The sequence below is a fragment of the Asterias amurensis genome, chromosome 21, assembly GCF_032118995.1.
Source record: "Asterias amurensis chromosome 21, ASM3211899v1".
Classification (NCBI taxonomy): domain Eukaryota; kingdom Metazoa; phylum Echinodermata; class Asteroidea; order Forcipulatida; family Asteriidae; genus Asterias; species Asterias amurensis.
In genome coordinates this window covers 2,430,319-2,457,308 of record NC_092668.1, presented here as the reverse complement: position 1 = coordinate 2,457,308, position 26,990 = coordinate 2,430,319, and the positions used below count along the sequence as shown (strand labels likewise).

At 40.9% G+C, this 26,990-nt stretch overlaps 4 protein-coding genes across 7 annotated transcripts; all 4 read right to left on the bottom strand.

The window, feature by feature from the left end:
* Positions 1-33: 33 nt before the first annotated feature.
* LOC139952834 (uncharacterized) lies at positions 34-4,328 on the bottom strand. The gene is made up of 2 exons (XM_071952089.1): positions 4,139-4,328; positions 34-1,996 (listed from the first exon to the last, which is right to left on the bottom strand). The coding sequence occupies exon 2, from the start codon at positions 1,969-1,971 to the stop codon at positions 34-36; it is 1,938 nt and encodes a 645-aa protein (XP_071808190.1). The 5' UTR covers positions 1,972-1,996; positions 4,139-4,328.
* Positions 4,329-6,353: 2,025 nt separating this feature from the next.
* LOC139952832 (uncharacterized) lies at positions 6,354-26,681 on the bottom strand. 3 transcript variants are annotated; one of them, XR_011787916.1, is made up of 4 exons: positions 18,770-18,955; positions 17,451-17,551; positions 14,801-17,062; positions 6,354-7,473 (listed from the first exon to the last, which is right to left on the bottom strand). XR_011787916.1 is itself a non-coding variant. In XM_071952084.1 (4 exons), the coding sequence occupies exon 4, from the start codon at positions 17,035-17,037 to the stop codon at positions 15,097-15,099; it is 1,941 nt and encodes a 646-aa protein (XP_071808185.1). In that variant the 5' UTR covers positions 17,038-17,062; positions 17,451-17,551; positions 18,770-18,807; positions 26,617-26,681; the 3' UTR covers positions 13,735-15,096. The 3 variants fall into 3 exon arrangements, 2 of the variants coding, with proteins under 2 accessions (XP_071808185.1, XP_071808186.1); XM_071952084.1 differs by lacking the exon at positions 6,354-7,473 and adding an exon at positions 26,617-26,681 and having other exon boundaries at positions 13,735-17,062; positions 18,770-18,807; XM_071952085.1 differs by lacking the exon at positions 6,354-7,473 and having other exon boundaries at positions 13,735-17,062; positions 17,451-17,543.
* On the bottom strand, positions 7,482-11,594 carry LOC139952833 (uncharacterized). Of its 2 annotated transcripts, none has more exons than XM_071952087.1 (3): positions 11,472-11,594; positions 10,130-10,229; positions 7,482-9,731 (listed from the first exon to the last, which is right to left on the bottom strand). In XM_071952087.1, the coding sequence occupies exon 3, from the start codon at positions 9,704-9,706 to the stop codon at positions 7,769-7,771; it is 1,938 nt and encodes a 645-aa protein (XP_071808188.1). In that variant the 5' UTR covers positions 9,707-9,731; positions 10,130-10,229; positions 11,472-11,594; the 3' UTR covers positions 7,482-7,768. The 2 variants fall into 2 exon arrangements, with proteins under 2 accessions (XP_071808188.1, XP_071808189.1); XM_071952088.1 differs by lacking the exon at positions 11,472-11,594 and adding an exon at positions 11,327-11,454.
* LOC139952836 (uncharacterized) lies at positions 22,583-26,697 on the bottom strand. Its single transcript, XM_071952090.1, has 3 exons — positions 26,579-26,697; positions 25,098-25,190; positions 22,583-24,702 (listed from the first exon to the last, which is right to left on the bottom strand). The coding sequence occupies exon 3, from the start codon at positions 24,675-24,677 to the stop codon at positions 22,749-22,751; it is 1,929 nt and encodes a 642-aa protein (XP_071808191.1). The 5' UTR covers positions 24,678-24,702; positions 25,098-25,190; positions 26,579-26,697; the 3' UTR covers positions 22,583-22,748.
* Positions 26,698-26,990: the final 293 nt, after the last annotated feature.

Genomic DNA, 26,990 nt, shown 5'->3' with positions numbered 1-26,990 from the left:
TTCACGATATTGTACCATGACGTCATCGAAACTTCAAAAACGACGCATGACCTTGACCGAGTGCCCATCAGCCACGACGAGGTCACCGGTAGGGGTAAAGGTCATGCCTAGAGGTGCGTACAAGCCACGAGCTACACAGCCGATGTGCTCACCTGATGCATCGTAATGATGTATCTCACGGGTAACATAGTTATCGTAATAAACAGACACGTAGATGTCTCCAGCATCGTCGCAGCACACCCCATAAGGTTTGACAGGTTTGCCGTCAATGGAGGCGCTGATATTAAACACCTCGTTTCCCATGAAATCCAGACAAACTAGTTTCATCTTCTCGTATTTTCTGAACATCAGACGCTCCTTGCTGCTTACAGATAGATAGCTGTTGCTACTAATATCGTCGTGATGTATTGTGGAAATAATGGATCCATCCATATTATGGAGGGATATTGCTTGTCTCTTACAGTCAGCCACTGCAATTCGATCTTTGTGGTCCACAGCAATACCACGAAGTAGACTCTCTGACTTCCCCTCGACTTCATTCTGTGAGGGTCTGAACTGACGAATATATCGCAGTTCTCTATCATAAACCTTTACATCCTGTCCGTCAATAACCAGAAGCAGGTCATCAGTTGTCACGGCGACACCAAAAGGTTGTTTTAGTTTACCGTCCTCTGTTCCACTTTGAACACCTGTAGATTTGTATATACCCTTGGATGTAAATGTGGATAATACATACAATTTTGTATCAATGGCGACAATATCACCATTGCTGAAGCAAGCAACGTCTCTTGCACACTTGAACTCTCCCTTACCTTCCCCCTTTTTACCAAACTCTGTCTTCACCTCCCACTTCTCTTCCTCTAGTATTTCACCGAGATCTGCATCAGTGACGATATCGTGACCTTTGAACCCGATGTTTGACTTGCTATGCTGCACTGTTTGAAACCGGAGCTCTTTGTGGAAGTCTAAGTTTTGCATAACTTTTGGCTTGAGGCCCAGCAGCTCAAAGTTATCAGCATGTTGCATCAAGTCATTGACTGAAGCTACGATCTGCTCTGCACGCCTCGACTTTTCATGATTGCTGCATTGGATGCCCTCAAATTCCTCACCTCTTTCTTGACCGATTTGAGTGACCCTTTCTTGAAGGAGACGAGATGCATTTCTTATCTTCGTGATTTCCTCTTCCTCCTTGGCCACAATGTCTCGAAGAGCCCGGTCGACCATGAGCTGTAATCTACGATGTGAGTGCTTGATAGAGTCATCCACTTTTTGGAATTGCTTGCGACACTCATCAAACTTCTGCAAGGCTTCATCAACAGCTAGACGATAAGATCGAATTGAATCATTGATTTCAGAGAGATTGTGGTTTGACTCTCTGTGATCAAACACCGCGCAAACAGGGCATGCAAGTAAATCACACGTGTCGCAATAAAAACGCAGTTCCTGGTCAGTGTGTTTCCGGCACTTTGGTGGTTCAGTTTTGTCCTTGTCTTTGGGTCGCTCAGTTGACGAGCTGACAGCATCAACGATTTGATGATGCTTGTGATCTTTTAGTTTCGCGTGGTTTTTCAGACATGTCTTGCAAAAATTAGCATCACAGTCTACACACCGTGAGACAACTCCAAGACTTTCGTCGCACCAGACGCAAGTCAAGACAGGTGGGTTAATGTCCTCCTTCGGACCTTCAAGATTGATGACGTCATCAAAAAGAGAGCTCAAGAAAAAGCAGCTAAGAAGATCCGACAATCCCTCATCTGGGATTGACGTTTCCTTCTTACACACTGGACAAATAATAAGATCCGTCTTCGGATCCTGTTTGTCTATAAGTTCCTGAAGACATTTGAAGCAGAAACTGTGCAGACAGTCCAAGATTTTCGGATCGGTGAACCGACTCAGGCAGATTGGGCATTCGATGTGTACATGGCTAATCTTGCATGTGGTCTCAGTGGTGGGTAGTGCAGCTTCGGCCATCTTGATGAGAATGGGCTCCTGTTACCTGATGAAGTAAAACAAGGACATGTTCGTTTTACAATCAGTGAGTTAGCCTGAACATCTGACGTCACACTTCGAGGCTCGTGAATAATGCCAGAGACTGTCTGCCATCTTAACACTTGGTGGCAGCACAATACTGGGTAACTCCATTTTAAAACGTGTCTGGTCCTCAAGGATGACAAGCACTGGGCCCAATTTCATGGCTCTGCTTACCGCCCAATTCTGCGCTTACGATCGCGATTCCCCGCTTTACGTGCAAGCGCCGAATTTCTGCGCTAGCCTTGTAAGCGTAGAATGCCTAGTAACGTGAAGTACGCACGCGCAAAAGCCCAAATTCGCCGCTAACCCGTGAAATACGCTTGCCGTAAGCACAGAATTCCCTGCTTCCGTAAGCGCCGATTCTGTGCTTAAGGTAAGCAGAGCCATGAAATTGGGCCCCGGTCTTAAAGACACAATGATTTCATTATATGATATCATTGGATATGATTTCATTATATGATATGAATGTGTTACGATTGGTCCGACGTGATGTCAGCTTGCACTTCCAATCGTCTGCAAGCAGGATGTGCAAAGTGTTTTGTTCTATGGCCTTAGTTTGAATCACTGTAATAATCATCACGTGTACCATGTACGTGGAAGTTAGTTGCGAATCTCCATGTAAAATTAATGGGAGGTCAAAGGTGCATTTTGCAACACCCAGTCAGGCGAGGTTATTCATGAGCCTCGAAGTGTGTGACGCCAGACAAGCTAGTTCGCTCAGTACTCGAAACTAATTATATAAGGGTGCGTTCGATGAGCTTCCCTGGGTCGACCTCGCGGTGCTCACTCGGGTGAGCCCCTGACAAGAGCTAATCGAACGAAAACTCCCTCTCGTGACGGCATGCACCTCGTGTCACCCACAAGTGACCCACCCCACAAGCAGGGCACTGGGGGCTGACCCGGGCGAGTCCCTGGAATGACGTCAAAGCTAATAGAACGTTAAGGGGGCAGACCGGGGCGACCCAGGGAAGCTAACCGAACGCACCCAATGTCACAATGCCTGAGATTTAGTGAACAATGGACTAATATGACTTAATGTGGTATTTGTATGATGAACATGAATATGATGATAACAATAGTTTTCTTAACTTTCTCCCTGTTTACTTTACACCACGAATAACACCAACGCCCAGCGGGCAATCGAAATTTTTAGCAAGGCAATATTCATTTTGCAAAGGGCACTCCAGTTGTAAAACTCAAGTCTATGGGAATGTTTTCAAGGGGCACCAAGGCCATGATCAGGGGCAACAGAGGTCAAGGCCTGCGTGTAATTCGAGCATGTGATAAGTACTTATAATTTCCATCAGTACATTCTTAAAACTTCCGGTCGTTAAAATGGAGGCTATACATTAATTTTTATATAAAACTTAGTATTGATGTTGTTAATACTTTGCTTAAATTTCTTAAAGGCAGTGGACACCATTGGTAAATACTCATAATAAACGTCAGCAAAAAAAAACTAACTTGGTAACGAGTATAAAGAGCTAGTGATACTTAAAATATTGTGAGAAACGGCTTTCTCTGAAGTTACGTAGTTTTCGAGAAAGACGTAATTTTCCTCGAATTTGGTTTCGAGACATCAGAATTAGATTCTTCGTGTGACAAGGGTGTTTTTTCTTTCATTTATATCTCGCAAATTCGACGACCAATTGAGCTCAAATTTCCACAGGTTTGTTATTTTATGCATATATTGACTTGAGATACAGCAAGTGAGAAGACTTGTCTTTGACAATTACCAATAGTGTCCAGTTCCTTTAATGCACACTACAAGACGAAGTACTTCATAACTTCATATTGTTCAACACAGACATGACAAATAAATAAACAAATGAATACATTATATGACTTCTAATTAATAGGATCTGTCACTGACAATATTTGTGTTGATCTTAAAAAACACAAACTTTGAAAACGTCGCTAAACGTTATTTCGTATTATAGCTTTAAAACATTTGTCAGATGAACAGCGTGTAATGTTCATACGTGTACACTGTGTGAACTGAATCAGTGTTCTTCTCTACGCAATGTCCCACCTGTGAGTTATTACACGTGGACAATTGGTCATGTGCATTAAGGCAACATAGACTCTAGATCAAGTAAAGCCCTACCTCAGGCTGTAGATGTTGCTAATGCTCACTCTGCGTACACCTAAACTTCTTTGATGAATCGGAAGTGGAAGATGGCCGGCAAAAGTAATGGATTCTGTACGTACGTTCAAAACATAAAAAAGTATAGTGCACACCTTCGCCAAGTCGACACCGATGTGAATGGAAATACACAGTAAAAGTACAAAGTAATGTCGGCTAGAATCCCGTGCGCAATAATGCATGCAATGGTAGCAATTTATCACAACTGGACAAAAAACACACATGTATTTATGTTGCAATGTATTATACGGTGGCCTGTTGCGACCATTGTGATAGTGCACACTGAATGATAACTCCCCCACTTCAATGACGTTTTATTTATCTGATGTGTTAGTGGAAATTGATGTTTAGTCTGATATATTGACCCCAAAGATTGAAGACTTGACAGTGACTCTAAAACTAACAAAAAACAATGAACATATTGTAAACAGTACAATGTAAACAACAAACAAAGAGCTCATGTAAAACGATGGAAGTGGTTAAACAAAAATTATATTTTAAAAACTACTTTTTTATAATAAACCGCACTTGACATTACGTTTTTAATTGATTTGTGCACGCGGTATACATGGAACACCGTACCTTCCGACTTCAGTTTCCGTACCCCACTACGTCATAACATCATGAACTGTGTGCATTGAACATGACCTTCCACAATCGTGTCTGCCGTATCAACATTGTATGCAAATAACTGAAATAGTGTAAACCATAGAGCTATATATAGCTCTATGGTGTAAACCACTTGACTTTTATGATACTACAAGCACAATCCAGTTTGTTGCTTTTCACGGTACATCATGTTCTCGGGGAACCTATTCTCAAAATGGCGTTCATGCATGCCATTGAGATATGAATAGTTGTTCGTTGAGTACATTTGGGTACTGATTCCTGGTTGGCAAGTTATACATTGCTACTGTGGAAGGAAGGATATATGAAAACAGACGATACGTTTTGCTATATGGTTTCCACATGCTTCAAAAGAGGACCAGTTACCCATAAAAACAACTGCGAGTAGGAATGTCAAACAAGAAAAATTATTACAGGCAATTATGACTCCCAATATATGTTGATATGGCGAGCGTGTAAGACAGTGGCTGCGTGTGACGTCATCAGTGGAAGGGGTCAAAGGGCGGAAGTTCTTTCCGCCGCAAATAGACGCCTTTTGAAAATGAATTCGCTAAAAAGAATATTGGTGCAGGAAATCTTTTGAATTTTAATAAAAGACAGGAGAGCGGGTGGGGTCCTGTGGGTTGTTTTTAGTTTGTGAGAAAAGGCTGCTCCGAGGGGAGTTGGGGGAGGGGGTGTGTGTCTCGTGACACTGGTGGAAGGTAATACGGACTGATAGTGTTAAACCAATGATGTTTTTTGCTGTTTGTTTGTTTGTTCGTCCGTTCCCCCCTTTTTAAAGGGGGGGGGGGTAGTTCTGACCTATTGGGTTTAGAGGTTAATCCTTTTGAGGAAGTTTTGGGATAAAGAGAATAATGTACGTTGGTGTTTCATGTCTTTGGTTTCCCTGGAAATGGTTTCATTATTGTTGATGCTTCATTGAATCGAACCTTCTTGGTATTTTACCACCAACATGGCGACATCCCGTCTTCTATTTATAACCTTTGTCATAATATAAAGACAGCAAAAAATGTAACGCGGCTGGTGTAAAAGCACATATAATTTAAAACTTGTTACTCCTATTCAAAAAATGAAAATACACCGAAACGGACAATTTTATCACGGTGATTTTGACACCTTGTTTGTTACAATCGGTCGAGTATTGTTGTCGCGGTATGTGCACACAGTGTTGCAGTAACTACTATTGACATGATTACTCTCTCTGATTCAGCGTGAATCTAATAGCTGGAATTTTAAAAAGCTGTTCTTGTCAACAGGAGTTACGGCAACAATGGAAATATGCACCTTCCACCTGTAAGCACTTACCGCGACAACAATACTCGACCGATTATAACAAACGAGGTGTCAAAATCACCGTAATTAAATTTCCCGTCTCCTGGTATTATCAGTTTTAGAATACGAGTAACAAGTTTAAAATTATAGGTGCTTTTACAACAGCTGGGCGTTACTTTTTTGCTGTCTTTAGTCAAGATATATGCAACGAACTCGTACATGGTTCAGTGCACTATGTGTAGGGGGGGGGGGCATGTTGATTATATTGGCCCTAGTATGAACACCAAGAAAAATCTTTAAGAATTGAAGAATAAACTTCTTTTCGCGGAGAGTTAATTTGATGGTTTATTCTTAAAAACTTAAGTTCAACTTGACTAAAGCTTTAGGGAATCAAATTACAGTTGAATCGTATAAATTTCTTCAGTTTACTAGAACTACATATTAAAATGATTTAACGGTAGAATAGCAGGAAAATACATTGTCTACCAACCACAGTATTTAGTTATATACATATTGTTCGAAAGTCAGACAAACCAAAGATTTGAAATATAACTATATATTATTATCAACTGAGTGATTTAGTTCGAATAGGAAGTGCATAGCGGTAGCGCAAAGCAAATGCATTTTACAAGCCTTTAATTTTTTATATATTTTCTTTTTTGTCTTCATTAGGTAGCATTGTTATACACTAAACATTATTAACTATCCTATCTGAAGGTGGCGCCCTAGCATTGTTCTGTATCCAACGGCATGTCTGAAGTAAAACTGTACTTTTTTAGAAAATGGTATCGATATTTTCGAAGAATGATAACATCAGTTACTTCAATTGTTAATTATTTACTTATCAAGTGAAGGCTTTTTCCTTTATTTTAAAACGTGGCGTGATTATAATAATAAGGCAATACGGTCTGAAGCATAAAGGCAATCAAAGGGCACTTAAATTTAAAAGCTGTAAATGATTTAAAAGTAAGTGAAAAGTTTGCGGATAGCAACCATATTAAGATAATTTTTACGATTTTTATTTCTCTTTTCCCACGGTTCACTCTTGAGAAATTCGATACTAACTTGACACCATTGGCCATTTTCGGATCTGGGATTCCTTCAACCTTGTTAGTATCTCGTATCAATGCTTCGGTTTGCTGTCAACAATCTAAAGTGATTTATCAGACTTGGTTACGGTTCTTACTGGAGACGTTGTCTTCTCATAGTAAGGTCTTTACATGTTACATGAGAGCTATAACCATCAACCAACATTCGTAGCTCTACACTCTTTGCAATCTAGGTGGCTGCTTATAAAATGGAAAATCATGGAGTCTTGTAAAACCACGTTTTGCTAACTAGATAACTGAACATAAAGCTTGCAGTTTCCTCCTGAGCGGTCTCTGGTTGTGATGTACCTCACAATAATTGTCATTATTTCACATCCAACACTCCCTTTTTGTATGGTAAACCAGCCCTGCGGGGATTAATTCGTGAGTGATTCAATGTAAAGCGAAAGTCGGACAGTTTTGATTTCATGAAGTTATTGGAACTTTTGAATACTATTTTGAATTCATTTGTCCGAATGGCAGATAATTCACATTCTTGAGAGCGGCTGGGTAAGTTTCTCGTCATTAATGTTTAACTGTGCAAGTTGTAAAATGCAGTGATCTACGATTTTGTAAAGTTTTCGTCCATGACGTCATCGGCACTTTACAATCGATGCAAGACCTTGACCGAGTATAAATCAGCCACGATGAGGTCACTCGTAAGAGTAAAGGTCATGCCAAGAGGATTGTACAAGCCACGAGCTACACAGCCGATGTGCTCACCTGATGTATCGTATTGATGAATCTCACAGGTTCCCCGGTCACCAGAATGATCAGACACATAGATGTCTCCAGCATCGTCGCAACACACACCAAGAGGTTTGACAGATTTGCCGCCAATGGAGGTGCTGATATTGAACACCTCGTTTCCCATGAAATCCACACAAACGAGTTTCATCTTCTCGTAGTTTGTAAAAACCAGACGTTCCTTGCTGCATACAGATAAAAAGCAGTTGATACTAATATCGTCATGATGTATTGTGGAAATAATGGATCCATCCATATTATGGAGAGATATTACCTTTCTGTTACAGTCGGCCACTGCAATTCGATCTTTGTGGTCCACAGCAACACCACGAAGTAGACTCTCTGACTTCCCCTCGACTTGATTCTGTGAGGGTCTGAACTGACGAATATATCGCAGTTCTCTATCGCAAACCTTTACATCCTGTTCGTCAGTAACCAGAAGCAGGTCATCAGAGGTCACCGCAACATCAAAAGGTTGGCTTAGTTTACCATCCTCCGTTCCACTTTGAACACCAGTAGATTTGTAAATACCCGTTGATGTAAATGTGGATATTAGCATCCTGCCTGTATCAGTAACGACAATGTCACCATTGCTGAAGCAAGCAACGTCTTTTGCAAACTCGAACTCCCCATCACCTTCCCCTTCTTTTCCAAACTCTGTCTTCACCCCCCACTTCTCTTCCTCTAGTATTTCACCGAGATCTGCATCAGTGATGATATTATGACCTTTGAACCCGATGAATGACTTGCTATGCTGCACTGTTTGAAACTGGAGCTCTTTGTAGAAGTCTAAGTTTTGCATAACTTTTGGCTTGAGGTCCAGCAGCTCAAAGTTATCAGCATGGTGCATCAAGTCATTGACTGAAGCTACGATCTGCTCTGCACGGCTCATCTTATCGTGATTGCTGCTCTGTATGCTCTCAAATCCCTCACCTCTTTCTTGACCGATTTGAGTGACTCTTTCTTGAAGGAGGCGAGATGCATTTCTTATCTTCGTGATTTCGTCTTCCTCCTTTGCCACAATGTCTCGAAGAGCCCGGTCGACCATGAGCTGTAATCTACGATGCGAGTGCTTGATAGAGTCATCCACTTTTTGGAATTGCTTGCGGCACTCATCAAACTTCTTCAAGGCTTCATCAACAGCTCGACGATAAGATCGAATGGAATCATTGATTTCAGAGAGATTGTGGTTTGACGCTCGGTGATCAAACACTGCACATTTTGGACACACAAGTAAATCACACGTTTCGCAATAGAAACACAGGTCTTGGTCACTGTATTTTCGGCACTTTGGTGGTTCAGTTTTGTTCTTGTCTTTGGGTCGCTCATTTGACAAGCCGACAGCATCAACGATTTGATGATGCTTGTGATTTTTTAGTTTCGCGTGGTTTTTCAGACATGTCTTGCAAAAATTTGCATCACAGTCAACACACCGTGAGACATCTTCAAGACCTTCGTCGCACCAAATGCAAGTCAAGACAGGTGGGTCAATGTCCTCCTTCGGACCTTCAAGATTGATGACGTCATCAATAAGCGAGCTCAAGAAAAAACAGCCAAGAAGATCCGACAATCCCTCATCTGGGATGGACGTTTCTTTTTTACACATTGGGCAAATTATAATATCCGTCTTTGGATCCTGTTTGTCTATAAGTTCCTGAAGACATTTGAAGCAGAAGCTGTGCAGACAGTCCAGGATTTTTGGATCGGTGAACCGACTCAGGCAGATGGGACATTCGATGTGTACATGGCTAATCTTGCAAGTGGTCTCAGTGGTGGGAAGTGCGGCTTCGGCCATCTTGATGAGAATGGGCTCCTGTTATCTGATGAAGTAAACCAATGTTCATTTTACAATCGGTAAGTTAGCCTGAACATCTGACGTCACACTTCGAGGCTTGCGAGTAACGCCATAAAACTGGCCTCCAGCCGGCGTGTATCTTCACCTTTGACCTACATTCATTTCACAGAGATACGCAGTCAATGCAAGTACATATGCACATATGCATGTAAGGTATACAATCACATTCTGGTTACGGGCCTTTATTTGTTGATCCTAAAAAACACAAACTTCAAAAACTCCGCTAAACTTTATTTCGTATAGCTTTCAAACATTTTGTCAGATATGATTCAAACAAGAGCATGTACTGTGTGAACCAAAAAGTGTTTCTACAAAAGGTTACAATTCTAATCTGTCGCGTGCATTAAGACAACAAAGTCCTACCTCAAGCTGTAGATGTGACTAATGCTCACTGCGCACACTTAAACCTCTTTGATGAATCGGAAGTGGAAGATGGCCGGCGAACAGTAGGCCCTAATGGATTCTGTACGATAAACAAAGTTTAAAACATTAATTACAAAAAAGTGAACCATCTTCGCCAACCTACAAAATGTACTTTTGTACTTCCTCAAAAGCAAATGGGCCATGGTTACAGGGTCATAGTTGGGATTATAAACCCATGTAAGTAACATAAAGCTTGACCCTAGCTCTAGGGTGTGCGTAAAGCGCTCGCCTCTCACCAAGGTGACCCCGGTTCGATTCCCCGCCAGGGCCATGAGTTTAGTTGTGCGTTGGCTCTCTGCTGTGCCACGAGGGTTTCCAGACCATCCCGTTTTCCTCCCTCGGGAAAAATCAAACACTTTCGATCTTGGCTGTGCTCCGTGGTCATAATGGGTTGATGCGGCTGGAAACCAAAGGCGCCCTTGCATGCCTACTTCTCGAACAGTAGCCGCGTCCTTCGCAATTCAGCTCTTAGCTGCGAGTAAGGATGGTTAGCCCCCAAATTATTATTATTACTACTATTATAAGTATAGTTTCTCAGAACTGGGAAAACCCATCATACTCTACCATACATGGTTCAATGGTGCAAAACTTCATAATCTAGCATTATATACATTGTTGTACACACTCTGGGCCTACGTGTGCACCGTTTAATACCAACCATTGTGCTAGTGCGTGCTACATGATGATTTTCTCACAAGTCAATAGACGGTGTTTGTGTCGTAGAGCTATTATAGCCATCATGGTTTGTGCATATTATATAGGGTAAAGAACAGCTCTATGGTTCGTGGAAATAGAAAATGAATGATGTGACAAATAAATAAAAGAACTATTATGATTTCTTTATGAACGAATGATTAAGGCTTAAGAATAAGATCAAGAATGAAACACGAAGACTTCAGTCTAGTGTAGTTGTGTTTCATGAAAAACAAAAAACTTCTATAATACTAAATTAAAACATCAGTAATAATTACCATAGCTATCATTGTCAGACATGGGGTTTCATTCATAACATCACAAAATACAAGACCGTGTACTACTGTTCATAGTTATATCATGGAGGTATAATAGAGCTAAAGTTCATGTATTTGTTAATTACATGTATATACATGTAAATTACAATATGTACTGTACACGTACTGTAGTGTTTAGTGTGAACTAGTAGCAAACCTGTCACCTGTGTCACTAGTGGTTAATGGAGGTAGAAATAGCCCCCATGCCATAGATAGTCATCATGTGCATTAAAATTAAGACAACATAGACTCTTGATCAGGTAAAGTCCAACCTCAAGCTGTCGATGTGACTAATGCTCACTGCGTACACCTGAACTTCTTCGTTGGATATTAAGTGGAATATTGCTGGTTGTAACGTTCAAAAAGCAGTGCACCCCTTCGCCAACTAACTCGACACCGATGTGTGAATGTATTCAGTAGTACACGCGCAGATCTACTGTGCGTAAATGCAATGGTAGAAATTTCTCACAACTGGAAAAACCCACTGCGCTGCATTCTACGGTGGCCTAGTGTGCACTGAATGATAGTTTCCTTATTTCAATGACATAACGTATCTGATGTGTCTGTGGATGTTTTTTAAGTCTAATATAATTGAATATTGAATTAAATACCTGGCTGGATGAACATTGAATCTGGTTAAACATTGATTCTGGCTGGTTAAAGCCATTGATGGACACTTTCAGTACAGCAAAAAATTAAAAGTTCACACATTTAAGGCAATGAAATATTGTTCCATATGAAATGCTTTACTTTTTGAGAGAACATTAAGAAAATATAAATTCTCGATATCGAGAATTACGGATTTATTTTAAACACATGTCATGACACGGCGAAACGTGCGGAAACAATTGTGTTTTTTTTTCTCCCAACTCCGATGACCGATTGAGCCTAAATTTTTACAGGTTTGTTATTTTATATAGAAGTTGTGATACACGAAGTTTGGACAATAGTGTTTACCGAAAGTGTCCAATGGCTTTAAACATTGAATATATCGCTGGTTGAATATTGAATATCTGACTGCCTGTCGATAATTACTACTGGCCCAATTATAGTTGGGATTGAAACCAGTCATTTTGCCCCCTTTGGGACCAGTCCCAACTATACCTGGGAATTGGCCCCACTTTGGGACATGTCCAATCCCAACTACAGTTGGGACGCCCCAACTGTGTGGTGCGGACGCCCCCAACATGGGGCGGATTTCACAAAGGTAGTCCTAACTTAGTCACAAAGGTAGTCCTAACTTAGGACTAGTCCTAGGCAATGCTAAGAGATAGGACTGGTCCTACGTTAGGACCAGCAACCCATCCTAACTTAGGACCAGTCCTATCTCTAATAGCATTGCCTAGGACTAGTCCTAAGTTAGGACTACCTTTGTGAAATCCACCCCAGGACACTCAAGTTGGGACCAGTCCCAAGTATAGTTTGGACCCGCTGTCAAGTTGGGACGGACCATCAGCCGGAAAAGACCACTGGAGGGACACCATAATATAGGAAAGACAATGAAGAAGCAAGTATAATCTTTCGCTATACGACTACTACTCTGCGCTTGCTTAGCGCTTACGTGGCTAGACTACTGCTCTCACAATTACTGGGAGTGGAGTGGGTAGTAATTGTTGGAACTTTGTGAAAATAGTGAATTTCTTTTCCCCCAGATATCTGCCCCCCCCCCGCCCCACGGCGAAGTATGTACGAGCTCATTCTGATAGCGCCCTCTTTTGAAACATCCTCCTTCAGCAGCTAATAGAACAGAATCTCCGGCGGTCAGATTTCCCTGGTACATCGGTGTACGTGGCACAGAAAGTTCTATCATGTACGTTGGTGTTTCGTGTCTTTGGTTCCCCTGGAAATGGTCTCATGATTGTTGATGCTTCATTGAATCGAACCTTCTTAGTATTTCACCACCAACATGGCGACATCCCGTCTTCTATTTATAACCTTTGTCATAATATAAAGACAGCACAAAAGTAACGCGGCTGTTGTAAAAGCACATATAATTTTAAACTTGTAACTCGTATTCAAAAAATGAAAATACACCGAAACGGACAATTTTATTACGGTGATTTTGACACCTTGTTTGTTACAATCGGTCGAGTATTGTTGTCGCGGTATGTGCACACAGTGTTGCAGTAACTACTATTGACATGATTACTCTCTCTGATTCAGCGTGAATCTAATAGCTGGAATTTTAAAAAGCTGTTCTTGTCAATAGGAGTTACGGCAACAATGGAAATATGCACCTTCCACCTGTAAGCACTTACCGCGACAACAATACTCGACCGATTATAACAAACGAGGTGTCAAAATCACCGTAATCAAATTTCCCGTCTCCTGGTATTATCAATTTTAGGATAAGAGTAACAAGTTTAAAATTATAGGTGCTTTTACAACAGCTGGGCGTTACTTTTTTGCTGTCTTTAGTCAAGATATATGCAACGAACTCGTACATGGTTCAGTGCACTATGTGTAGGGGGGGGGGGGCATGTTGATTATATTGGCCCTAGTATGAACACCAAGAATAAACTTCTTTCCGCGGAGAGTTAATTTGATGGTTTATTCTTAAAAACTTAAGTTTAACTTGACTAAAGCTTTAGGGAATCAAATTACAGTTGCATCTTATAAATTTCTTCAATTTACTAGAACTACATATTAAAATGATTTAACGGTAGAATAGCAGGAAAATACATTGTCTACCAACCACAGTATTTAGTTATATACATATTGTTCGAAAGTCCGACAAACCAAAGATTTGAAATATAACTATTATTATCAACTGAGTGATTTGGTTCGAATAGGAAGTGCATAGCGGTAGCGCAAAGCAAATGCATTTTACAAGCCTTTAATTTTTTATATATTTTCTTTTTTGTCTTCATAAGGTAGCATTATGTTATACACTAAACATTATTAACTGTCATGTCTGAAGGTGGCGCCCTAGCATTGCCTCTGTATCCAATGGCATGTCTGAAGTAAAACTGTACTATTATTCAAAAATTGCATCGATTTTTCGAAGAATGATAACATCAGTTACTTCAATTGTTAGTTATTTACTTATCAAGTGAAGGCTTTTTCCTTTATTTTAAAACGTGGCGTGATTATAATAATAAGGCCATACGGTCTGATGAAGCATAAAGGCAATCAAAAGGCACTTAAATTTAAAAGCTGTAAATGATTTATAAGTAAGTTAAAAGTTTGCGGATAGCAACCATATTAAGATAATTTTTACGTTTTTTATTTCTCTTTTCCCACAGTTCACTCTCGAGAAATTCGATACTAACTTGACACCATTGGCCATTTTCCGGATTTGGGATCCCTACAACATTGTTAGTATCTCGTGTCAATGCTTCGGTTTGCTGTCAACAATCTAAAAGTGATTTATCAGACTAATTGGTTTTACAGTTCTTAAAGGAGCCGTTGTTTTCTCATAATTAATGTTACACGAGAGCTGCTAATCATCAATCACCATGCATATATCTCTACATTCTTTGTAATCTATGTGGCTGCTTATAAAATGCAAGAACATGGATTCTTAAAACCACGTTTCCTAGCTAGATAACTGAACATGAAGCTTGGAGTTTCTTCTGAGCGGTCTCTGGTTGTGATGTACCTCTATGCTCACAATAATTGTCACGATATTACGTCATACCACCTTTTTGTTTGGTTAACCGGAACAGCGGGACATTACTTTATAAATGACTCAATGCAAAGCGAGAGTCGAACAATCATAAAGTTATTGGTACATTTGAATAATATTTTGAATGTACATTTTGTCCAAAATGAAAATATTCACATTCGTGTCGAAAGACTGGGTTAGTCTCTCGTTTATTTATTATTGTTCAACTTAGTGAATTTCCTTGTTATTCACGATATTGTACCATTTTCGACCATGATGTTCTGGACACTTTACAAACGATGCAAGACCTTGACCGAGTGCCCATCAGCCACGATGAGGTCACCATTAGGAGTAAACGTCATGCCAATAGGATAGTACAAACCACGAGCTACACAGCCGATGTGCTCACCTGATGCATCATAATGATGTATTTCATGGGTTCCCACTAAGCCACCACAATGAACAGACACATAGATGTCTCCAGCATCGTCGCAACACACACCAACAGGTTTGACAGGTTTGCCGTCAATAGAGGTGCTGATATTGAACACCTCGTTTCCCATGAAATCCAGACAAACTAGTTTCATCTCCGTGTAGTTTGTAAAAACCAGAAGCTCCTTGCTGCTTACAGATAGAAGGCAGTTGATACTAATATCGTCATGATGTAGTGTGGAAATAATGGATCCACCTACATTATGGAGAGATATTACCTTTCTCTTACAGTCAGCCACTGCAAGCTGACCTTTCTTGTCTATAGCAATACCACGAAGTAGACTCTCTGACTGCCCCTCGACTTGATTCTGTGAGGGTCTGAACTGACGGATATATCGCAGTTCTCTATCGCAAACCTTTACATCCTGTTCGTCAGTAACCAGAAGCAGGTCATCAGAGGTCACCGCAACATCAAAAGGTTGGCTTAGTTTACCATCCTCTGTTCCACTTTGAACACCAGTAGATTTGTAACTACCCTTTGATGTAAACGTGGATAATTGCCGCCCTTCGAAGTCACAAACGACAATGTCACCATTGCTAAAGCAAGCAACGTTCCATGCATTCTTAAACTCCCCCTCACCTTCCCCTTCTTTACCAAACTCTGTCTTCACCTCCCACTTCTCTTCCTCTAGTATTTCACCGAGATCTGCATCAGTGACGATATCTCGACCTTTGAACCCGATGAATGACTTACTATGCTGCACTGTTTGAAACTGGAGCTCTTTGTGGAAGTCTAAGTTGTGCATAACTTTTGGCTTCAGGTCCAGCAGCTCAAAGTTATCAGCATGTTGCATCAAGTCATTGACTGAAGCTACGATCTGCTCTGCACGGCTCATCTTATCGTGATTGCTGCTCTGTATGCTCTCAAATCCCTCACCTCTTTCTTGACCGATTTGAGTGATTCTTTCTCGAAGGAGGCGAGATGCATTTCTTATCTTCGTGATTTCCTCTTCCTCCTTAGCCACAATATCTTGAAGAGCCTGGTCGACCATGAGCTGTAAACTACGCTGTGAGTGCTTGATAGAGTCATCCACTTTTTGGAACTGCTTGCGGCACTCATCAAACTTCTTCAAGGCTTCATCAACAGCTCGACGATAAGATCGAATGGAATCGTTGATTTCAGAGAGATTGTGGTTTGACTCTCTGTGATCAAACACCGCGCAAACAGGGCATGCAAGTAAATCACAAGTGTCACAATAGAAACGCAGTTCCATGTCAGTATGTTTTCGGCACTTTGGTGGTTCAGTTTTGTCCTTGTCTTTGGGTCGTTCGGTTGATGAGTTGACAGCATTAACGATTTGATGATGCCTGTTACTTTTTAGCTTTGCGTGGATTTCCAGACATGTTTTGCAAAAATTCACCTCACAATCAACACACCGTGAGACATCTTCAAGACCTTCGTCGCATCCTTCGCATGTCAAAACAGGAGGGTTAATGTCCTCCTTCGAACCTTCAAGATTAATGACGTCATCAATAAGCGAGCTCAAGAAAAAGCAGGTAAGAAGATCCGACAATCCCCCGTCTGGGATTGACGTTTCTTTTTTACACATTGGGCAAATAATAATATCTGTCTTCGGATCCTGTTTGTCTATAAGTTCCTGAAGACATTTGAAGCAGAAGCTGTGCAGACAGTCCAGGATTTTCGGATCGGTGAACCGACTCAGGCAGATTGGGCATTCGATGTGTACATGTCTTATCTTGCATGTGGTCTCAGTGGTGGGTAGTGCGGCTTCGGCCATCTTGATGAGAATGGGCTCCTGTTATCTGATGAAATAAACCAATGTTCATTTTACAATCAGTAAGTTAGCCTGAACATCTGACGTCACACTTCGAGGCTTGTGAGTAACACCATCAAACTGGCCTCCAGCCGGCGTGTATCTTCACCTTTGACCTACATTCATTTCACAGAGATACGCAGTCAATGCAAGTACAAATGCACATGCATGTAAGGTATACAATCAATACGGGCCTTTTTTTGTTGATCCCAAAAAACACAAACTTCAAAAACTCTGCTAAACTTTATTTCATATAGCTTTCAAACATTTTGTCAGATATGATTCAAACAAGAGCGTGTACTGTGTGAACCAAAAAGTGTTTCTACAGAAGGTTACAATTCTAATCGGTCGCGTGCATTAAGACAACAAAGTCTTACCTCAAGCTGTAAATGTGACTAATGCTCACTGCGCACACTTGAACCTCTTTGATGAATCGGAAGTGGAAGATGGCCGGCGAACAGTAATGGATTCTGTAATTCTGTACGATAAACAAAGTTTAAAACATAAATTACAAAAAAGTGCACCATCTTCGCCAACCTACAAAATGTACTTTTGTACTTCCTCAAAAGCAAATGGGCCATGGTTACAGGGTCATAGTTGGGTTTATAAACCCATGTAAGTAACATAAAGCTAGACCCTAGCTCTAGGGTGTACGTAAAGCGCTCGCCTCTCACCAAGGTGACCCCGGTTCGATTCCCCGCCAGGGCCATGAGTTGAGTTGTGTAGTGGTTCTCTGCTGTGCCACGAGGGTTTTCCAGACCATCCCGTTTTCCTCCCTCGGGAAAAATCAAACACTTTCGATCTTGGCTGTGCTCCGTGGTCATAATGGGTTGATTGATGTGGCTGGCAACCAAAGGCGCGCCCTCGCATGCCTGCTTCTCGTACACGTTGTAGCCGCGTCCTTTGCAATTCAGCTCTTAGCTGCGAGTAAGGATGATAAGTCCCCCAAACTATTATTATTATTATTAAGACAGAACTGGGAAAACCCAACATACTCTCCACAAATGGTTCAATGGTGCAAAAGTTCATAATAGCAATACACATTGTAGATGTAGGCCTACATTAGGTGCACCGTTTCATATCAACCATTGTGCTAGTGCGTGCTACATGATGATTTCCTCACATATCAATGGACGGTGTTTGTGTCATAGAGCTATTATAGCCATCATGGTTTGTGCATAGGGCAAGGAACAGCTCTATGGTTCGTGGAAATAGAAAATGAATGATGTGACAAATAAATAAAAGAACTACTATGAGTATGAACGAATGATTAAGAATAAGATTAAGAATGAAACACGAAGACTTCAGTCTAGTTGTGTTTCATGAAAAACAAAAACTTCTATAATACTAAAAACATCGGTAATAATTACCATAACTATCATTGTCAGACATGCCATGGGGTTTCATTCAATACATCACAAAATACAAGACCGTGTACTACTGTTCATAGTCATATCATGGAGGTAGAATAGAGCCAAGTTCATGTACATGTAAATTACATGTATTTACTGTACACGTACTGTAGTGTTAGTGTGAACATTGAGGAAGAAAATAGACTTCCTCTGTGGTCTGAACTAGTAGCATAAACCTGTCACCTGTGTCAGTTCATGGTTCATGGAGGTAGAAATAGCCCCCATGCCATAGATGGTCATCATGTGCATTAAAATTAAGACAACTCAATCAAGTTAAGTCCTACCTCAAGCTGTCGATGTGACTAATGCTCACTGCGTACACCTGAACTTCTTCGTCGGATATTAAAGGAACACGTTGCCGTGGATCGGACGAGTTGGTCTATGAAAAGCGTTTGAAACCGTTTGTTGTGAAATGCATATGGTTAGAAAGATGTTTTAAAAGTAGAATACAACGATCCACACAAGTAGCACTCAACATTGTACGGTTTTCATTTTACATCGCGGACTAACACGGTCGGCCATTTATGGGAGTCAAGTTTTTGACCCCCATAAATGGCCGACCGTGTTTGTCGACGAGGTAACACGAAAACCACGCAATTTCGAGGCATATTTGTGTAGATCATTGTATTCTACTTTTACAACATCTTTCTAACCATACCGATTTTATAACAAACGGTTATAGAACGCTTTTCAAAGACCAACTCGACCGATCCAAGGCAACGTGTTCCTTTAAGTGGAATATTGCTGGTTGTAACGTTCAACAAGCAGTGCACCTCTTCGCCAACTAACTCGACACCGATGTGTGAATGTATTCAGTAGTACACGCGCAGATCTGCTGTGCGTAAATGCAACAGTAGAAATTTCTCACAACTGGGAAAACCCACTGTGCTGCATTCTACGGTGGCCTGTTGCAACCATTGCGATAGTGTGCACTGAATGAGAATTTCCTCATTTCAATGACATTTCGTATCTGATGTGTCTGTGGATGTTTTTTAAGTCTAATATAATTGAATATTGAATTAAATACCTGGCTGGATGAACATTGAATCTGGTTAAACATTGATTCTGGCTGGTTAAAGCCATTGATGGACACTTTCAGTACAGCAAAAAATTAAAAGTTCACACATTTAAGGCAATGAAATATTGTTCCATATGAAATGCTTTACTTTTTGAGAGAACATTAAGAAAATATAAATTCTCGATATCGAGAATTACGGATTTATTTTAAACACATGTCATGACACGGCGAAACGTGCGGAAACAATTGTGGTTTTTTTTTCTCCCAACTGCGATGACCGATTGAGCCTAAATTTTTACAGGTTTGTTATTTTATATAGAAGTTGTGATACACGAAGTGTGGGCCTTGGACAATAGTGTTTACCGAAAGTGTCCAATGGCTTTAAACATTGAATATATCGCTGGTTGAATATTGAATATTGACTGCCTGTGGATAGTTACTACTGGCCCAATTATAGTTGGGATTGAAACCAGTCATTTTGCCCCCTTTGGGACCAGTCCCAACTATCTGGGAATTGGCCCCACTTTGGGACATGTCCAGTCCCAACTACAGTTGGGACGCCCCAACTGTGTGGTGCGGACGCCCCAACATGGGGTGGATTTCACAAAGGTAGTCCTAACTTAGGACTAGTCCTAGGCAATGCTAAGAGATAGGACTGGTCCTACGTTAGGACCAGTAACCCATCCTAACTTAGGACCAGTCCTATCTCTTAGCATTGCCTAGGACTAGTCCTAAGTTATGACTACCTTTGTGAAATCCACCCTGGCACTCAAGTTGGGACCAGTCCCAAGTATAGTTTGGACCCGCTGTCAAGTTGGGACGGACCATCAGCCGGAAAAGACCACTGGAGGGACACTATATTATAGGAAAGACAATGAAGAAGCAAGTATAATATTTCGCTATACGACTACTGCTTAGCGCTTACGTGGCTAGACTACTGCTCTCACAATTACTGGGAGTGGAGTGGGTAGTAATTGTTTTAATTTTGCGAAATAGTGAGTTTCTTTTCCCCCAGATATCTGAATTTCTTTTCCCCCAGATATCTGCACCCCCCCCCCCCGCCCCACGGCGAAGTGTGAAACATCTTCCTTCAGCAGCTAATAGAACAGAATCTCCGGCGGTCAGATTTCCCTGGTACATCGGTGTACGTGGCAGAAAGTTCTATCATGTACGTTGGTGTTTCGTGTTTTTGGTTTCCCTGGAAATGGTCTCATGATTGTTGATGCTTCATTGAATCGAACCTTCTTGGTATTTTACCACCAACATGGCGACATCCCGTCTTCTATTTATAACCTTTGTCATAATATAAAGACAGCAACAAAAGTAACGCGGCTGTTGTAAAAGCACATATACTTTTAAACTTGTTACTCGTATTCAAAAAATGAAAATACACCGAAACGGACAATTTTATTACGGTGATTTTGACACCTTGTTTGTTACAATCGGTCGAGTATTGTTGTCGCGGTATGTGCCCAGTTCCATTGTTGCAGTATAACTCCTATTGACATGATTACTCTCTCTGATTCAGCGTGAATCTAATAGCTGGAATTTTAAAAAGCTGTTCTTGTCAACAGGAGTTACGGCAACAATGGAAATATGCACCTTCCACCTGTAAGCACTTACCGCGACAACAATACTCGACCGATTATAACAAACGAGGTGTCAAAATCACCGTAATTAAATTTCCCGTCTCCTGGTATTATCAATTTTAGAATACGAGTAACAAGTTTAAAATTATAGGTGCTTTTACAACAGCTGGGCGTTACTTTTTTGCTGTCTTTAGTCAAGATATATGCAACGAACTCGTACATGGTTCAGTGCACTATGTGTGGGGGGGGGGGGCATGTTGATTATATTGGCCCTAGTATGAACACCAAGAAAAACCTTTAAGAATTGAAGATAAACTTCTTTTCGCGGAGAGTTAATTTGATGGTTTATTCTTAAAAACTTAAGTTCAACTTGACTAAAGCTTTAGGGAATCAAATTACAGTTGAATCGTATAAATTTCTTCAGTTTACTAGAACTACATATTAAAATGATTTAACGGTAGAATAGCAGGAAAATACATTGTCTACCAACCACAGTATTTAGTTATATACATATTGTTCGAAAGTCCGACAAACCAAAGATTTGAAATTTAACTATTATTATCAACTGAGTGATTTAGTTCGAATAGGAAGTGCATAGCGGTAGTGCAAAGCAAATGCATTTTACAAGCCTTTAATTTTTTATATATTTTCTTTTTTGTCTTCATAAGGTAGCATTATGTTATACACTAAACATTATTAACTGTCATGTCTGAAGGTGGCGCCCTAGCATTGCCTCTGTATCCAACGGCATGTCTGAAGTAAAACTGTACTATTATTCAAAAATTGCATCGATTTTTCGAAGAATGATAACATCAGTTACTTCAATTGTTAATTATTTACTTATCAAGTGAAGGCTTTTATTTTAAAACGTGGCGTGATTATAATAATAAAGCCATACGGTCTGAAGCATAAAGGCAATCAAAGGGCACTTAAATTTAAAAACTGTAAATGATTTAAAAGTAAGTTAAAAGTTTGCGGATAGCAACCATATTAAGATAATTTTTACGATTTTTATTTCTCTTTTCCCACAGTTCACTCTTGAGAAATTCGATACTAACTTGACACCATTGGCCATTTTTCGGATCTTGGATCCCTACAACCTTGTTAGTATCTTGTATCAATGCTTCGGTTTGCTGTCAACAATCTAAAGTGATTTATCAGACTTGGTTACGGTTCTTACTGGAGACGTAGTAAGGTATTTACATGTTTTATGAGAGCTGCTCATCATCAACCAACATTCGTAGCTCTACACTCTTTGCAATCTAGGTGGCTGCTTATAAAATGGAAAATCATGGTTTTCCTATTCCTAGCTAGATAACTGAACATGAAGCTTGTAGTTTCCTCCTGAGCGGTCTCTGGCTGTGATGTACCTCACAAAAATTGTCACGGTTTTACGTCATACCACCTTCTTGTTTGGTTAACCGGAACAGCAGGACATTACTTTATAAATGACTCAATGCAAAGCGAGAGTCGAATAATCTTATTGGTACGTTTTGAATACTATTATGAATGTACATTTTGTCCAAAATGAGAATGTTCTCATTCTTGTCGAAAGACTGGGTTAGTCTCTCGTTTATTTATTATTGTTCAACTTTGTAAGTAGTGAACTTCCTTGTCATTCACTGTATCATTTCCGACCATGATGTTCTGGACACTTTAAAAACGATGCAAGACCTTGACTGAGTTTCTATCAGCCACGACGAGGTCACCGGTGGGAGTAAAGTTCATGCCTAGAGGTGCGTACAAGCCACGAGCTACACAGCCGATGTGCTCACCTGATGCATCGTAATGATGAATCTTACGGGTTCCCCGGCGACCGCAATGATCAGACACATAGATGTCTCCAGCATCGTCGCAGCAGACACCATAATGTTTGCCGCCAATGGAGCTGCTGATATTGAACACCTCGTTTCCCATGAAATCCAGACAAACTAGTTTCATCTCCGTGTCGTTTGTAAAAACCAGACGCTCCTTGCAGCTTACAGATAGAAAGCAGTTGGTACTAATATCGTCATGATGTAGTGTGGAAATAATGGATCCACCTACATTATGGAGAGATATTACCTTTCTCTTACAGTCAGCCACTGCAATCCGACCTTTCTTGTCTACAGCAATACCACGAAGTAGACTCTTTGACTGCCCCTCGACTTGATCCTGTGAGGGTCTGAACTGACGGATATATCGCAGTTCTCTATCATAAACCTTTACATCCTGTCCGTCAATAACCAGAAGCAGGTCATCAGAGGTAACGGCGACGCCAAAAGGTTGTTTTAGTTTACCGTCCTCTGTTTCACTTTGAACACCAGTAGATTTGTAAATACCCTTTGATGTAAATGTGGATAATAGCCGCCTTTTTGAATCAGTAACGACAATGTCACCATTGCTGAAGCAAGCAACGTCCAGTGCCCACTTAAACTCCCCCTCACCTTCCCCTTCTTTACCAGACTCTGTCTTCACTTCCCACTTCTCTTCCTCTAGTATTTCACCGAGATCTGCATCAGTGACGATATCATGACCTTTGAACCCGATGAATGACTTGCTGTGCTGCACTGTTTGAAACTGGAGCTCTTTGTGGAATTCTAAGTTGTGCATGACTTTTGGCTTCAGGTCCAGCAGCTCAAAGTTATCAGCATGGTGCATCAAGTCATTGACTGAAGCTACGATCTGCTCTGCACGGCTCATCTTATCGCGATTGCTGCTCTGTATGCTCTCAAATCCCTTACCTCTTTCTTGACTGATTTGAGTGACTCTTTCTCGAAGGAGGCGAGATGCACTTCTTATCTTAGTGATTTCTTCTTCCTCCTTAGCCACAATATCTCGAAGAGCCTGGTCGACCATGAGCTGTAATCTACGATGTGAGTGCTTGATAGAGTCATCCACTTTTTGGATTTGTTTGCGACACTCGTCAAACTTCTGCAAGGCTTCATCAACAGCTCGACGATAAGACCGAATTGAATCATTGATTTCAGAGAGATTGTGGCTTGACTCTCTATGATCAAACACCGCGCAGACAGGGCATGCAAGTAAATCACACGTATCGCAATAGAAACGCAGTTCCTGGTCAGTATGTTTTCGGCACTTTGGTGACTCAGTTTTGTCCTTGTCTTTGGATCGCTCATTTGATGAGTTGACAGCATCAATGATTTTATGATGCCTGTGACTTTTTAATTTTGCGTGGTATTTCAGACATGTCTTGCAAAAATTAGCATCACAGTCAACACACCGTGAGACATCTTCAAGACCTTCGTCGCACCAAACGCAAGTCAAGACAGGTGGGTTAATGTTCTCCTTCGGACCTTCAAGATTGGTGACGTCATCGATAAGCGAGCTCAAGAAAAAGCAGCTAAGAAGATCGGACAATCCCTCATCTGGGATGGACGTTTCTTTTTTGCACATTGGGCAAATTATAATATCCGTCTTCGGATCCTGTTTGTCTATAAGTTCCTGAAGACATTTGAAGCAAAAGCTGTGCAGACAGTCCAGGATTTTTGGATCGGTGAACCGACTCAGGCAGATGGGGCATTCGATGCATACATGGCTAATCTTGCATGTGGTCTCAGTGGTGGGTAGTGCAGCTTCGGCCATCTTGATGAGAATGGGCTCCTGTTATCTGATGAAATAAACCAATGACGTTTTACAATCAGTAAGTTAGCCTGAACATCTGACGTCACACTTCGAGGCTTGTGAGTAACACCATAAAACTGGCCTCCAGCCGGCGTGTATCTTCACCTTTGACCTACATTCATTTCACAGAGATACGCAGTCAATGCAAGTACATGCACACATGCAGGTAAGGTATACAATCACATTCTGGTTACGGGCCTTTATTTGTTGATCCTAAAAAACACAAACTTCAAAAACTCCGCTAAACTTTATTTCGTATAGCTTTCAAACATTTTGTCGGATAGGATTCAAACAAGAGCGTGTACTGTGTGAACCAAAAAGTGTTTCTACAAAACGTTACAATTCTAATCGGTCACGTGCATTAAGACAACAAAGTCCTACCTCAAGCAGTAGATGTGACCAATGCTCACTGCGCACACTTGAACCTCTTTGATGAATCGGAAGTGGAAGATGGCCGGCGAACAGTAATGGATTCTGTACGATAAACAACGTTTAAAACATTAATTACAAAAAAGTGCACCATTTTCGCCAACCTACAAAATGTACTTTTGTACTTCCGCAAAAGCAAATGGGCCATGGTTACCGGGTCATGGTTGGGTTTATAAACCCATGAAAGTCACATAAAGCTAGACCCTAGCTCTAGAGTGTGCGTAAAGCACTTGCCTCTCACCAAGGTGACCTCGGTTCGATTCCCCGCCAGGACCATGAGTTGAGTTGTGCGTTGGTTCTCTGCTGAGCCACGAGGGTTTTCCAGACCATCCGATTTTCCTCCCTCGGGAAAAATCAAACACTTTCGATCTTGGCTGTGCTCCGTGGTCATAATGGGTTGATTGATGTGGCTTGCAACCAAAGGCGCCCTTGCATGCCTGCTTCATGAACACGTTGTAGCCGCGTCCTTCGCAATTCAGCTCTTAGCTGCAAGTACGGAGGGTTAGCCCCACAAATTATTATTATTTTTTATTAGGCTATAAGTAGTTTCTCAGAACTGGGAAAACCCAACATACACTACCACAAATGGTAAATGGTTCAAAGGTACAAAAGTTCATAACAGCATTATACACATCGAAATGTAGGCCTACATTAGGTGCACCGTTTCATATCAACCATTGTGCTAGTGCGTGCTACATGATGATTTCCTCACATATCAATGGACGGTGTTTGTGTCATAGAGCTATTATAGCCATCATGGTTTGTGCATAGGGCAAGGAACAGCTCTATGGTTCGTGGAAATAAAAAATGAATGATGTGACAAATAAATAAAAGAACTATAATGATTTCTTTATGAACGAATGATTAAGGCTTAAGAATAAGATCAAGAATGAAACACGAAGACTTCAGTCTAGTGTAGTTGTGTTTCATGAAAAACAAAAAACTTCTATAATACTAAATAAAAACATCGGTAATAATTACCGTAGCTATCATTGTCAGACATGGGGTTTCATTCAATACATCACAAAATACAAGACCGTGTACTACTGTTCAAGTCATACCATGGAGGTAGAATAGAGCTAAGTTCATGTACATGTACATTACATGTATGTACTGTACTCGTACTGTAGTGTTAGTGTGAACCATGTGTGAACTAGTAGTAGCATAAACCTGTCACCTGTGTCAGTTCATGGTTCATAGACCCCTTTACAGATAGGAAAAAACAATGCATTCTGGGATAGGAAGCGATGTTTTGGGATGTTCGTCACGCATATAACGTGCATAGCTTACTCGTAAACTCTCCCAAAATGCATCATAATCACCACTTCCGGCCTATCTGTAAAGGGGTCTATGGAGGTAGAAATAGCCCCCATGCCATAGATGGTCATCATGGTGCATTAAAATTAAGACAACTCAATCAAGTTAAGTCCTACCTCAAGCTGTCGATGTCACTAATGCTCACTGCGTACACCTGAACTTCTTCGTTGGATATTAAGTTGAATATTGCTGGTTGTAACGTTCAAAAAGCAGTGCACCTCTTCGCCAACTAACTCGACACCGATGTGTGAATGTATTCAGTAGTACACGCGCAGATCTGCTGTGCGAAAATGCAATAGTAGAAATTTCTCACACCTGGAAAAACCCACTGTGCTGCATTCTACGGTGGCCTGTTGCAACCATTGCACTGAATGAGAATTTCCTCATTTCAATGACATTAACGTATCTGATGTGTCTGTGAAACTTGATGTTTTTTAAGTCTAATATAATTGAATATTGAATAAATAAATACCTGGCTGGATGAACATTGAATCTGGTTAAACATTTATTCTGGCTGGTTAAAGCCAT